The sequence below is a fragment of the Aptenodytes patagonicus genome, chromosome 10 (genome assembly GCF_965638725.1).
Source record: "Aptenodytes patagonicus chromosome 10, bAptPat1.pri.cur, whole genome shotgun sequence".
Taxonomy (NCBI): domain Eukaryota; kingdom Metazoa; phylum Chordata; class Aves; order Sphenisciformes; family Spheniscidae; genus Aptenodytes; species Aptenodytes patagonicus.
The window spans coordinates 20982215-20994542 of NC_134958.1; the positions used below are offsets into that span (position 1 = coordinate 20982215).

A 12328-nucleotide genomic window follows, 5' to 3' on the forward strand; every position below is an offset into this window, starting at 1 on the left:
CACCAAATTCATTCCTCTGCTGTTTCATGCATCGCATCATGTAATGCCTGACAAAGTCTGATTTGTTTAGTTTCATCTCTGGTGTTCCCACAGAAAAGCTCTTCCAGGCTCTCCCTTTCTAATAGGTAGAGTCATAGTTTTCTGCTGTTTATTTATAGCTAATTTGCCCTTATACTTAAATCTTCCCTTATCTCTCAAAGGTCTTCACCCTGCCTGTTGATGCATCGACAGACAACAGTCATATCCACTCTGTCTTCACTTTGCAGGCCGTACAGTCTGAGCCAACAGACAGTTCAGCCCTTCTAGGAAAGCTGAGTTGCACACACTGTGTAATAGGAGTCTCTCAAATGATACCTGAAAAAAACAGGTCTTTCAACTCTGTGGACTTTCTGGTATCTTTCATTCAGAGTATTTAACCAGTGTCAATCCTTCCTGGCTTCTTTTGTAGCAAACTGTGTTCTTTGCAGCTCTCTTTGCTGGAAGGGTAAGAGATTTCAAGCCCACAGATCAGTGAGATTTCCATATGCTTGGAGTTGGGCATGTGCATAACTGTTTTTCTGGATCAAGATTAGAGTTCTCACCACTTGACAAGATTCAGCTTGTAGTTTGTGAAGTGCTGCCAGTTTCTCTGGAATTAAAGATTTATACAAAATATCAATTAAAAAAAAAAAGGCAATTCCTTGTTCCAGGTGTGTGTGCATGTTTGTACTGCATTAATTAAAAGCTGGTTGGGAAACAAGAATGACGCTCTGCAACAATATCACTTGTATCACAGTAATCTCTTTATGCCATGTGAGAGCTGATCCTTGTTCCCAAAGAGCTGTCAACAGTCTATAGACAAAACCAAGATGGAAAGAGACAAATAAAGGTGCAGAGATGATTTTCCAGTGTCAGGAAGTGATAGAAATAGAAGCAGCATCTCTCAATCCCTGAATGTAGCAAATACTCACTTTACTCCGCTTTCACGCTCCGTGGTGCTTTTTCTGGGGGTAAAATGTTGTACAAACAACTACAGAGGAACTTAAATGCAACACTGACAATTTTTCTTGGCCTCTGTATTGCTTCTTTTCAGCCTGCAAAGATCGACACCAGGTTTTGTTTGCATTGATCCGTCAGAAATGTCGGGACAGGAATGCCTTTTTTACGTTGGCTGACCTCTGGGAGTACTGGAGGACTGACGGGACTCCGAGATGACAAGTGCAAACCCAAGCTGCAGTCTTCCTCAGCAAAATACAAGTCCGGTGAGGAAGGAAGACCGCGTGCCCTTCCGCAGGGCTGAGCAGTAGAAGAGGAGGAGAAACACGGGTAAGCAGTCACTGCGGTTCAGCACCGGGCTGCCGGGAGCTAGGGGGGGCCGGGGGGCTCCGAGCCGGGGGAGCAGAAGGCAGTGCCCGGGCAGGGGTTGGGGCGGGCGGGCAGAGCCCGCAGGGTGCCGCGGAGCAGCCTGGCGGTGCCCGGAGCGGGGGGGGGGGGCGGCGGGGCGCCGCCGCGGGGCAGCCCGTCGCGGGCCGCTGGGACGGTCGCGGCGCTGACCGAGGGCGCTGGGGCGGTCGCGGGGAGGCGGGCGGCGGCCCCGGGGGAGGAGCGGCGGGCCGGCCCGGCCTTGCTGCGTGTGTCCCGGGAGCGGGGCCGGCCTAGCGGGAGGAGGGCAGGGCGAAGGCGGGGCGGCTGGCGGGCCTGGCCCAGCCCGCCGGGGAGGAAGGGGGAGCGGGCTGCGCTGTTGCCCTTTTAAGCGAGCGAGTGGGTGCAGGAGGCTGGTACAAAGGGAGCTGCCGCCGCGCTCGCCGTCCCCCCGCCGGCTGGGGCTGCCCCGGCCCCCCCGCCCTCCCGCCATCTTCCGCCCCGCAGGCGCGGCCGGGGCCAGGGTCGGGCCGGGCTGAGGCGGAGGGAGGCGGCGGCAGAGCGGGAGAGGCGGCGCAGGCCCGGGCCCGGAGATGAGGCCAGGATGTCGGTGTCAGGGCTCAAGGCCGAGCTGAAGTTCCTCGAGTCCATCTTCGACAAGGACCACGAGCGCTTCCGCATCGTCTCCTGGAAGCTGGACGAGCTCCACTGCCAGTTCGTGCTCCTGCCGCCGCCGCCGGGCTCCAGCCCGCAGCCGCCGCCGCCGCTCACCATCCACTGCAACATCACGGTGCGGGGGCCGGGGGCGGCGGGGGAGGGCCGGGGCACGGCCCGCCCTCGCCATTGTCTGCGGGGCGCGGGGAGGGGGCGCAGCCCCGCCGCGGGGGTGACTCAGCACCGGGGGAGACCGGGGCCTCCGCCCGCCGCGGGGGCCGGGGCCGGGGGGCTGCCGAGGCGCCTGGGCCCGCTTCCCCCCCGAGGCTCTGCGTTTCCTCTCCCCCCGTCCCCACCGCGACCGTAACAAAAGTTAGGGAGAGGCCGTCCCTGGCCTCTCTTCCCCGCCGAAGCGGGTGCCCGGCAGCCCCTCCGGGGGGCTCGTCCGGGGCAGCCGTGGCGGCGGGTGCGGGGGAAGGACGCGGGCCGCCGCGCCGCCTGCCGCCGCCTGCTTCGGGGCCGGGAGCCGCGAGCCGGAACAAAGGGCGGCCGGGGCAGCAGGGAGAGAGCCCCCGGGCCGTCTCCCCGCCGCGGGGCCGTCCACCGGGGCAGCGGAAGGGCGACGGGGAGAGCAGGGGGGCCCTCCCTGCGTCCCCCGTCCCTGCGGCGTCTCGGCGGGGCACGGGGAGTGTTTTCCTCCCTGGCCCGAGAGGTGGGAGCCCGGGAGGGAGGTGGAGGGCGAGCGCTTTACTGAGTGCGCCACACCGCCGCGGCCTGGAGCCGGGCGGCCCGCCCTGACCCGGGCGGGGAAACGCGGCACGGGCGGGCCTGGGTGGCGGCCGGGCCTTCCCTCCGTGGGGGTCAGCCCGTGGGGCTCAGCCCGTGGGGCTCAGCGGGGGTGACCGCTTCGGGGGGCCGCGGCGGCAGGAAGGACGGGGAAACTTTTCATTCTCGCCGTTGTGGAGGGATAAAATAGCGCCTCTGGTCTCCTGCCGAATAGTTGTTTTATCATCATGGTGGCGTTTAAACTTGTGAAGGGGGTATGAGCAGCCTTGTCGAACCTGAGGGACTTCTACTTGTGGTTTGTTTTGGGATTTCTCATTTCTGTGGTTCCCCCCGTCCTTAAATTCGTTGGGGTTTGTTTGTTTTAAATGAGTGGGAAGGAAGCAGAATAAAACATTCAGTGTTGTGTGCCGTGGTAAAAATCCTCTGTGTTTTTAAAAGTTTAGGGCCTAAACTTGCCAAAGGATTTGAATATATTGGCGTCTGTGACTCACGTACAGGAAAGTGCTGGAGGTTCACTTTTATTGGACTGGCTGTAGTTATAAGTGAATTTAAATGCCTTATCAAGATTCAGGTTAAGAGTAGAGTATGGAAAAATTTTGACTGATTGAAAAGAGGGTTAGTACGTTTGGGTTTGAGGAAGATAAGCTCTAGAGCTTTTTTGTCCTTTGCCTAGAAGAGGATGAAAGTTTCAAACGGATAGCATGGAGGTAGAAATGTGCATGTAAGTGTAAATATTTGAGTACTGAAAGATGAAAATGTGCATGCAAACCAGGCAAATCTAGTAATCTTGACTGGATCCTTACTTGCCTTAAAGTAACTTTATTAAATTAAATGAGACTTGTTAAGAGGATCTTTCAGGTTTCACAGTTAATTGTCATGAGAAGTCAGATTTGTGGTCATGGGACAGGTGTTTGTTTTACCGGACACTTGTATATACTTTTAAGACGTAATATGTTTTCTATGGTAAAATAAGCAAGATGCTTTGGTGTTCTTGTTTTTAGACATGACCTATCAGATGATGGATTGTGTGACTTCCTTTAAATATTTTTTTTATTCGGTACAGAGTGTTTCATTGCTGAGAAGTCTGGCTGTTTCTTTCCACACAACATGATCTATTTCATATGTCTGTCTCTAAAGAGTAAAATAAAAGGTCTGATGATTGTGCAGCCTCAGTTGCCAGTTGAATTTGATGGGTTATTTCTTCTTTGTCAAGTGACAGCTAACAGGGAAGCCAGTAGTAAGGCCTGAAGTTTTTGGTGCCTTGGATTTGTGCTGTGATGTATATCTACTTCTGAGGCTGCTTTTGTCATAGCTACTTTTGATAGTACTACTTTCTTAACTTGCGAAGAAATGTGCCCACTTACTTGTAGGCCTTTGGTTGAGGTGTGCCTGAGCAAGCAAGAAACAGGCTTAGGTCACTCTTGGCATTTTTATGTATTCCTGAGGAAACGGTGTCTGTAATCTGCTATTACAGTCACTTGCCCTGAAGGTTAAGAGGTCTTTTGCATGCCATTAGAATTGTGGCATATGAACTTGCAAAAAGAACAGGAAAAGAACTGTTTCAAACCTTAGAGCCGAGACTTCTGCTTTGAAAAAAGGCTGTGTCCGACTTTCTTGAAACGCCTGTTTCAGTTGTCTGTGAGCAGCTTGGTGCTTTCCAACGTTGAGTAATTTTTGGCCCTTTGAGATAGGTGGCTATTTTCCCTATATGTTAAAAATAAATGGGAGAGGGCAACCTGAGATACAGAGGTGGCTTTCTTGAAACAAGTGGGCAGCAGATGACAGAGCCAAAAAGAGAAAGCTGACCTCTGGACTTCTGTCCTAGTTTTTTGACACAAGTGTTAGACTCTTAAGTGCGATGAAAGTGATTTCCCCCCTTGCCCCAAATTGAGTCTTTTGGCTCTGACTCCTAATTGCCTCCAGTTTTTTTCTGTAGGTGCTGTAAACTAGAATAGTATGTCTTGTTTACTGTGCTTCAGTGGATCTGCAGGTACCATGGGAACTAGAACTTCAAATGGCAGTAGTAGCATGCAAAAGCTGGTAAGGCTATAAATTTTTTGGTAAATATGTTTTCTTGGGGATACTCACCCTCTGCATCAGAAGCTGCTATCTTAGTGCTCTGGATTTGCAGTGCAAATATGTAACTTTAGCTGTTTGCTTCTTCTAACTAGTTTAACCCCTACAATACTGATCAAGCCAGGATATTTCCCTTACTCAACAAAAGCTTACAGTAGATTGTGCGTCTGGACGCTCAAGAATGCTGTTAAGGGGAAGAGTACGCACAAAGCTCAATAATCACTTCTTTCATTGTGATTCTGTTTGGGTACCTCAATATCTTACGTAAAATGAAAGCTGTCTAGCAGTGTGTACAGATGCTGAAGTTACTGGATGGAGAAAAATCTGGTAGGGAAGGAAGCTTCCAGTAGCTTCTGCACTAAGTCTGAAAAGAGACCTGATAACTAAGTTGCTCTGATCTTCACAGTGGATCTCTTTCTTTTCTCCAATCTAGAGAGAGAAGGCAGAGGAAAGAGGAAACATTCTCCTGGAGAGGTGAGGGAGAATATCTGCTTAGGAACTGCATGGATCTCCACAAGTCTTCTAGACTAAATTCCACAGTTTGATTAGAAGTCTGCACTGGAATTTCTCGCTGAGATGATTTTCTGACTCTCTGCAGTATAAGTTTGTAGAACTGTCAAAGTTAAACATTTGCTGCAGCATCCTAGGAATAGTCTACCTGTGATGCTGAGCAATGCTTGAAATTAAAGCAAGATATATGTTTTATTTGATAGCTCTTCTGTTTCATAAAGTAACAGGCAAACTTTGTCCAAGTCGGTCCTTCATTATTTCTGGTAGTGACCCATATTGGAACTTAAATGGTTAATCAGATTATTTTAAAAGAGGCACTTTAGGGTGGAGTCATCCTTGTCAGAAACATTGCTGCTTATTCCTGAGAACTGTCTAATTATTGAACTTGTTCAGGCTGTGTACCTTCACATTCCCATTTTGTTATGCCAACAGCAGTGTCTCCATTCTGGAGTTTTATTTCTGTTTTTCTCAGGTTTCATTTTTATTTAACAGCAGTATTCCAATTAATCAAGTTCAATAAACCAGTGTCCTTTACAAAGTGTATGTATTTATCCTGGTCCTGTTTTGCATGTTTTTTAAAATAGTATCAAAACAGTGGCCTTAAAGGAGTGTGTTTATTGATCGTGACTTTAGGTAAGTGTCTTTCAGTGCAATCTGTAGTTTCAGTTTGGTACCTTATCAGACTTATGTCATAGTATTCCAAAGGGTGTGTTAGAATTATTCAATCTTTTCCTCGTTATTGCAGGAAAAAGGACTGATTTAGACTGCTGTAAAACATCTCTTTATATAGTCTCTTCAGAGAGAAACTGGATATTAATATCTCTCCACCCATACACAAAACTACTATTGAAATTCTGTGTCCTCATATAGCACTTGCAGGTAGAACGGGGTTTGCACCAGCTCTGTGTGGGAGCAGATTTTGCCCCAAACAGATACTGGGCTCTAATGTGCAGCGATATCCTTCATACGTTAACAATTCAATTTATGTGATACGACTGACTCCAGTATACTCTTGCTTCTCTGTTGGAAAGAAGTATCTTCTGCTTTCACTGAAAAATACCCTGCTGCTAAATCGGAGTTAGAAGCTACTATGAAAGAACAGAAAAGGTTGCTGTCTACAGATAACTGCAATTGATGGGAGAAGACTTTCTTTTCCCTTCTAAACCAGAATGGATGAAACGATATTACCTATGAAGCTTTTGACAAGTTGGGTATATACAGAAAGTGAGTGTATTAGAACATGCGATAGTTCTTCAAAGGCATAAGATTTTAATATTAAATGCACTTCTAGCTAATGCCTAGACAGCTCATAACCTTTTAAAAAGGTAATTTATTTGTACGCAGAACTAACCACATAGTGAATGAGGCGTTCAGTTCAAATGACAGATTTTTTTTTTTTTTTTTTAGATTACTAGACATTCTGTAGTGAGGTTGAGACCTTTGTCTTGCAGCATATGGACTAAATAAAAGCATACACAGGTTTATCTTGACAGTAAGTGCTTTTCTAACTAGAACTAGGTATACTTGGAGTTTTAAAAAAGGTACTAAAGAAACTATTATCAAACATCACTTATGCAATAGAAATTGAGAAATTTAGTCTTATTTAGTAAACCAAAATTAAGCAAACAAAAAAAAATACTGAAAGAGTGAGGATTTTGATTTTGACTTCTCTTTGTATGCCAAGACTGTAATTGGAAAAGGAATATTGTAAAAAGGAGTAGGAGGAATCTTTTGTATCTGGAAGACACAGGACCTTACTTTCTGACACCACAGCTTAGTTGTGCTATGGGTGAAAGACTGTAACCAGTACTTCAGGATTTTGCCAGTCAGTTGTTCTGTCCCCTTTATAATTTATGAAGTGCTCCTAAAATATTCTAGAAAGCCACAATGGTGGGCTTCAAATATAAATGCTGGCTTATGTTGAGGTTTTAATGTACAGGAAATTGCATTTATTTCAAATGGGTTACTCATGTGAGTTAATGATATAATTATTTCAGAACTGGGACTGTTGTGGTCCTCAAAAGAGCTCTCCCTGCACTTTGATAATTAAAAGACATTTTATAAAAAGAATTACTTCTTTTTACTCAGCATATGTTACCTCATGTTAACTCTTCAGGAGGTTTTTGTAAAAGACTGAAAGATACCTGGTAATTTTTGTGTGTTTCTTCATAGTCACTAATTTTAAAGAGACTGACTTAGAGTAGGGCTACTTTGCAACAGGCATTTGATGGTATGTGATGGTTGCCTTTGACCTTACCAGAGACCTTTCTTATGCTACAAGAAGCAAGAGTATGTATTGCTACTCTTGATTTTTTTTTTTTTTTTTTGGGGGGGGGGGGGCATGCTAAGATTTTGGCTTTTCTGTCAAAGCTTTTTATCAATGAAATGAGAAAAATAAGGGAGTAGTGTAGAAAGTGCATCCTATTCTGGAAAATAAGGTTGCACTTCCAAATTCATCATGGCAGTCTGTCTACAATGGAACACTGTAAAATCAGAAGTTATTAATGGAGTTGATCAAGTGTGTTCCCAAAAAAGAATAACTTCATTCTGTCAGACTTACTCAGACTAGAATGAATCTGCAGGTGTGTTTTCTGTGTTATGCCGGGGGTATTGTGTATTGATGACATGTTGATACCCTCAACATGAATTAAAAATTACAATTGCTAGGTAGAACAAAGTATGATTGTGTCCTATGTGCTCTGTAATACTGCTGTTGCTCGCAGACCAGCAAAGGCTATATGCCTTGTGAGGTGGCCAAAATTGAGTTTACTGGGTTAAGGACCTGGCTGGCATGTAAAAATTCTTTACTGGGTTATTGTTAATCTGGATCACTTCCCAGTCTGGTTCACTGCGTGGCTGCACAAACAGCTGTACCGTCACAACAGAGGGCATAGGAATGAGTGAGTGCTGGGGAAGACTGCTGAAGCCAGCATTGCCGACAGAGAGCTGCTTGCCAAGTGCTGGCTGAGTCCTCAGCGGAACTTGGGATTGCTCCTGTGTGGAATACCCAAGGCGGCATCAGTCCGGTGGGCCTACGTGAGTGTCTGGTGTGTTACAGTGACAGCTAGAGACAACTGGACCAGTCTAACTGGAAGTTGTTTACTTGTAAAATCAAATTCCTTTCAGGAGAATGGAAGATACAAAGGTGGAGACAGTTCTCTAAATAGTAGTATTTAAAAAAAACCAAACAACCAGGAGGGGGGCAAAACTTCTGGATAGGAACAAATGTTTGTACAAGCTGATTAACAGAAATAACTACTATTTTAGTTATGCCTCAGTGTGGACTACTGTTCAGTACTGTCAGGTTGTTTGCCTTTGTGTAGTTTTGAAAAGTTATAAAACCCTGAATTCCTGGCTGAAGCTGATTATTTTTTTTTCTTATTTTTCTTTAGACTGTGAATGGTAATATGCCATTTTTAAGAGACATGATAGTTTATGATTTAGTAAGGATTCCACTGTATTTCTTCAGCTGCAAGCTCTGTAGAAGAAGTGAAAATCACCTGTCACCAGCTCATAGAAGGCAACTGGAAAATTAAATGACTGATTATAGTAAGGAGAGGCTATTTAATATTTAGATCCTGTATCAGCCTGCCTGTATTCAGTACAGCTGAAGCTAATATGATCAGAATAGTTCTTAGTTGATCTTTGCTGTAAACAAGTATACCAGTTATGGTATGTCTTACTGATTTCTTGCTTCCAGCTGTAATTTAAGCGTGGTATTAAAATAATGACCATACGTGTTTTGTTTCTTTTTTGTTATCTCATGCATACAAGACATCCTGGTGTATTAAGTACTGTAAAGCAGTTAGTGCGTGATTTCTTGACATTTAGTTTGGACTGTATTCTCCTTTCTTCCAGATCTCTAATTTTTTAACCCCCCTGAGAGAGAGAGTTCAATACGGTTGCAGATCTTGCAATAGCTTCTTCATTGTGTATTCAGAAAGGCAGAAACATAAACTCTGTCAGAACTTGTATAGTGGCATTAGAAGAAAATTAAAGCGTTCCTGTGCAGTGGTGTTCAAGATACCACAGGCTGCCTTGAATTTTTGAAGTAGGAAATAACTGTGGTAAGAGTGCGGTATTTAACTTATTAATGGTAAACGTTGCTTGAACTCCATGGTACTGAAATTTTGCATGTGGGGGACAAAGTTCCATCTAAATGGCTCTAATCTGAAGGCCAGTGACTAAGCAGTCAGGGCAGCTGTGTGCATGTTGCTGTGAGGAGAGAGCTCGGGAACCTGGTGGGTGGTGGCTGGGGTGCTGCTCAGGTGTAAGAGTGGTAGAGCAGCAGGACCTCTGTTAGCAGCAGGTGAGAATCAAAAATCCTGGTACCTGTAGATGTGTCTGGAGCACTGCAAGTTTGCAAAGGGAGAGGGGAGGAAAAGGGGAAAGAAAGTTGTTCTCAGAGAAGGGGAAAGGGCACAGTGCCTTTGATGGAAGGGGGGGTGAGCAATTTGAACACTTGAAAGACGTAAATTCCTGAAGGTAAAGAGACTGAAGAGGAGGAAGGGGAAGCCTGGATTTTTGGGTGACAGCAGAAGTGACATCAGACTTTGCGTGCTGAGGAGTAACTGTCTAAGTGATAAAGGCAAGAGCAGGTCTGCTAGGAAACTTTTATTTTTCAGGTTAAGTCAGGGAGAGAGTGACATGTTGCAACTTAGTTATAACCACTTCTTCAGTTCTAGCCATATTAGAAGCCGTTTCTTGCTACTCCGGCTTTGTGACACTAATGTTGATGATACTTTCTCTGAATGTACTTGTCTGTATAGTTGCAGAAGTAGGTAATTAGTAACTCTTGATGATTAGAATGAGTTGATAATTTGTTTCAAGTAATCAGACTTCCTTCAGGAATTTGGGCACGTAAGATACTGTGCTGCTGCTAAAGAAAGAGTACTGGAGAATCAGATTTGCAAAATACGTTTTTCTTTAGTGCATGTGTCTAGCTGCTTATTAGATAAACCATTGTCAGCTTGAGGGCACATATAATGCATGCATTAAAGAAGAGAACCCCTTGTGGCTGAGGGCTCTGAAACAACCATCCTCTGACAACTGTCAAGACGAGAGTACAAGCACACAGTGGGTGTTTTGTGTGCGAGGAGCAAGATAGGTTGATCCGACTGCTGTGAGGTGCTATGGTAAAAATCTGGGTTCTAGTATCAGCCCTACAACCTTCTTCCCGATAAGCAAGTCACTTAGTCTTCAGCAACGCTGTGTTCTTTGCTTTGTTTTCAATGTGGATGATCTGTAACTTTATTTGCTGCTGTTAATAGTATTGGCAAAGGAATGTTCCTTAGCTCACTTAACTGGGTTGGCCCTCAACAACAGTTTTCATTTTCAGAGACTACACACTGCTCTTGAGCAACTGTCACTTGCTATGCTGTTAGCTAAATCATGCTTAGTATTAACTTAGGAGATGTGTTTGAGCAGCAGTACATTAACATTTGGTGGATTTTACTTTGGGTCCATACAAAAGTGTTAAGAGTGTCTTTTCTGTGAATTTCTTTGAAAGGATAGATGGCATGCTGCATTATGATGATGACCTGGAGAATAAAAAGTTGCTTCACAGTGAAGATCAATAACTGTGTTTTTATCAGACAAGTGCCTTTTTTGCTTTTATGCTCAAAGTTCGTATTTTAATTTTGTGTAGTTATGTTATACTGGACAACAAGTAGCCTGTTGCCTTTTGTTTGGTAAGGGGAGTGGATGAGGTTGTGGCAACTGATAAGAGTCTGATAAACCTATTTTTCCAAGGGTAATGTGCAATTTCACACATCAGAATTGGCAATTGGGGCATTTTGTGTAGATTAAATAGTTCCAAGAATGACTGGCTGTAAAAACTTGACTGAAAGAACTTGACCATAAGAAGTATAAGAACTATGATGCCACGTCTACATTCATGTTTGTGACCATTTGAAGTGATGTTTTGTGCCTTTGCTACTTTGGTTGTATGTGTTTTGGCTTCTAAGGTAATAATGTTTGGGCAGTGAGAGATTTAAATGTGTGTACCTGGATAGAGGCATGGAAGTAAAACACAGAAGTAGCCTAGATTGTTTCATAAACTTTGAAATTATTGGCCTCTTATATGTGCCTGTTTGAAAGCAGCATTTGCTTAGGTCTTTTCCAGGATTTTTTTTTTTTAACTCAAAATGTTATTTTCTGTCTTACGTGTATCCAAAGTAAAAAAGTTAAAGATTCCCTAATAATTTCAAGATAATTCTATGGGTCTGGGTTGAACAAATGAATTTGTGCAGATGAAGCTGCAAATTACAAGCTCCTTGGGTTTTGGAATAATTTTTACACAAGTGAAATACAGCCATTGAAATACTGTCCCTGATCATACTTATTTAGCTGTGCTGCGGTCACCATCTTATGAATATTGGCACTTGCAGTTGCTGCTGAATCTGTGTATTGCAAAAAGTGTTCCATAATCTAGGCTTTCAGTTCATTTAAAAACATGCTGTAGTCCATGTGCACTCAGACAGAAAGTGGCTGTAGGCGGTGCAAAGCAGCAGACCATTGCACGCGTGTCCAGAAAAGCCTGATGTGACAGGAGGGGAACTGCTTTGCTCTGCCCAAGAGGGTGATGTCTGTTGTGAAGACAAAAGCAATGTCCATAGCCGTTCTGTATGCTCTTAACAGAAACATTTCCTTGTGGTTACTTTCGTGGTAGCCTTCTACAATCAGAAGAACTTGTTTGTACAGAGTACTATATTTATTTTTGTTTGGGACAATTTGTGATTGTAGAGTGAATTTTACAGGCACCTATAGAGTTGCGGTTTGTTATGGTCTTTCCGTTCTGTGAGGCACATGCCTTTGACCCTGCCTTCTCTAACATGGCTGTATTTAATAACATAATTCTAAAACAAGATACTCTGCTACACTTGCATCGTTCCCTGGAGAGTGTGTGGGAGAGGAAAACCACGACCCTGTTAGTTGTGTTGTTTTAATGTGGTCCTGAAGG

The 12328-nt window shown here is 44.7% G+C and overlaps 1 protein-coding gene across 2 annotated transcripts in view; it reads left to right on the top strand.

Moving 5' to 3' along the window:
* The first annotated feature begins 1842 nt into the window (after positions 1-1842).
* The window catches only part of UBE2Q2 (ubiquitin conjugating enzyme E2 Q2), a 53219-nt gene continuing 42733 nt past the window's right edge, over positions 1843-12328 (top strand). The window contains exon 1 of one of the 2 annotated variants that reach the window (XM_076348441.1): positions 1843-2131. In XM_076348441.1, the coding sequence (XP_076204556.1) occupies positions 1946-2131 (186 nt within the window). In that variant the 5' untranslated portion in view covers positions 1843-1945. The remainder of the gene's footprint in view (positions 2132-12328) is intronic. The other variant, XM_076348440.1, reaches the window with a different exon arrangement.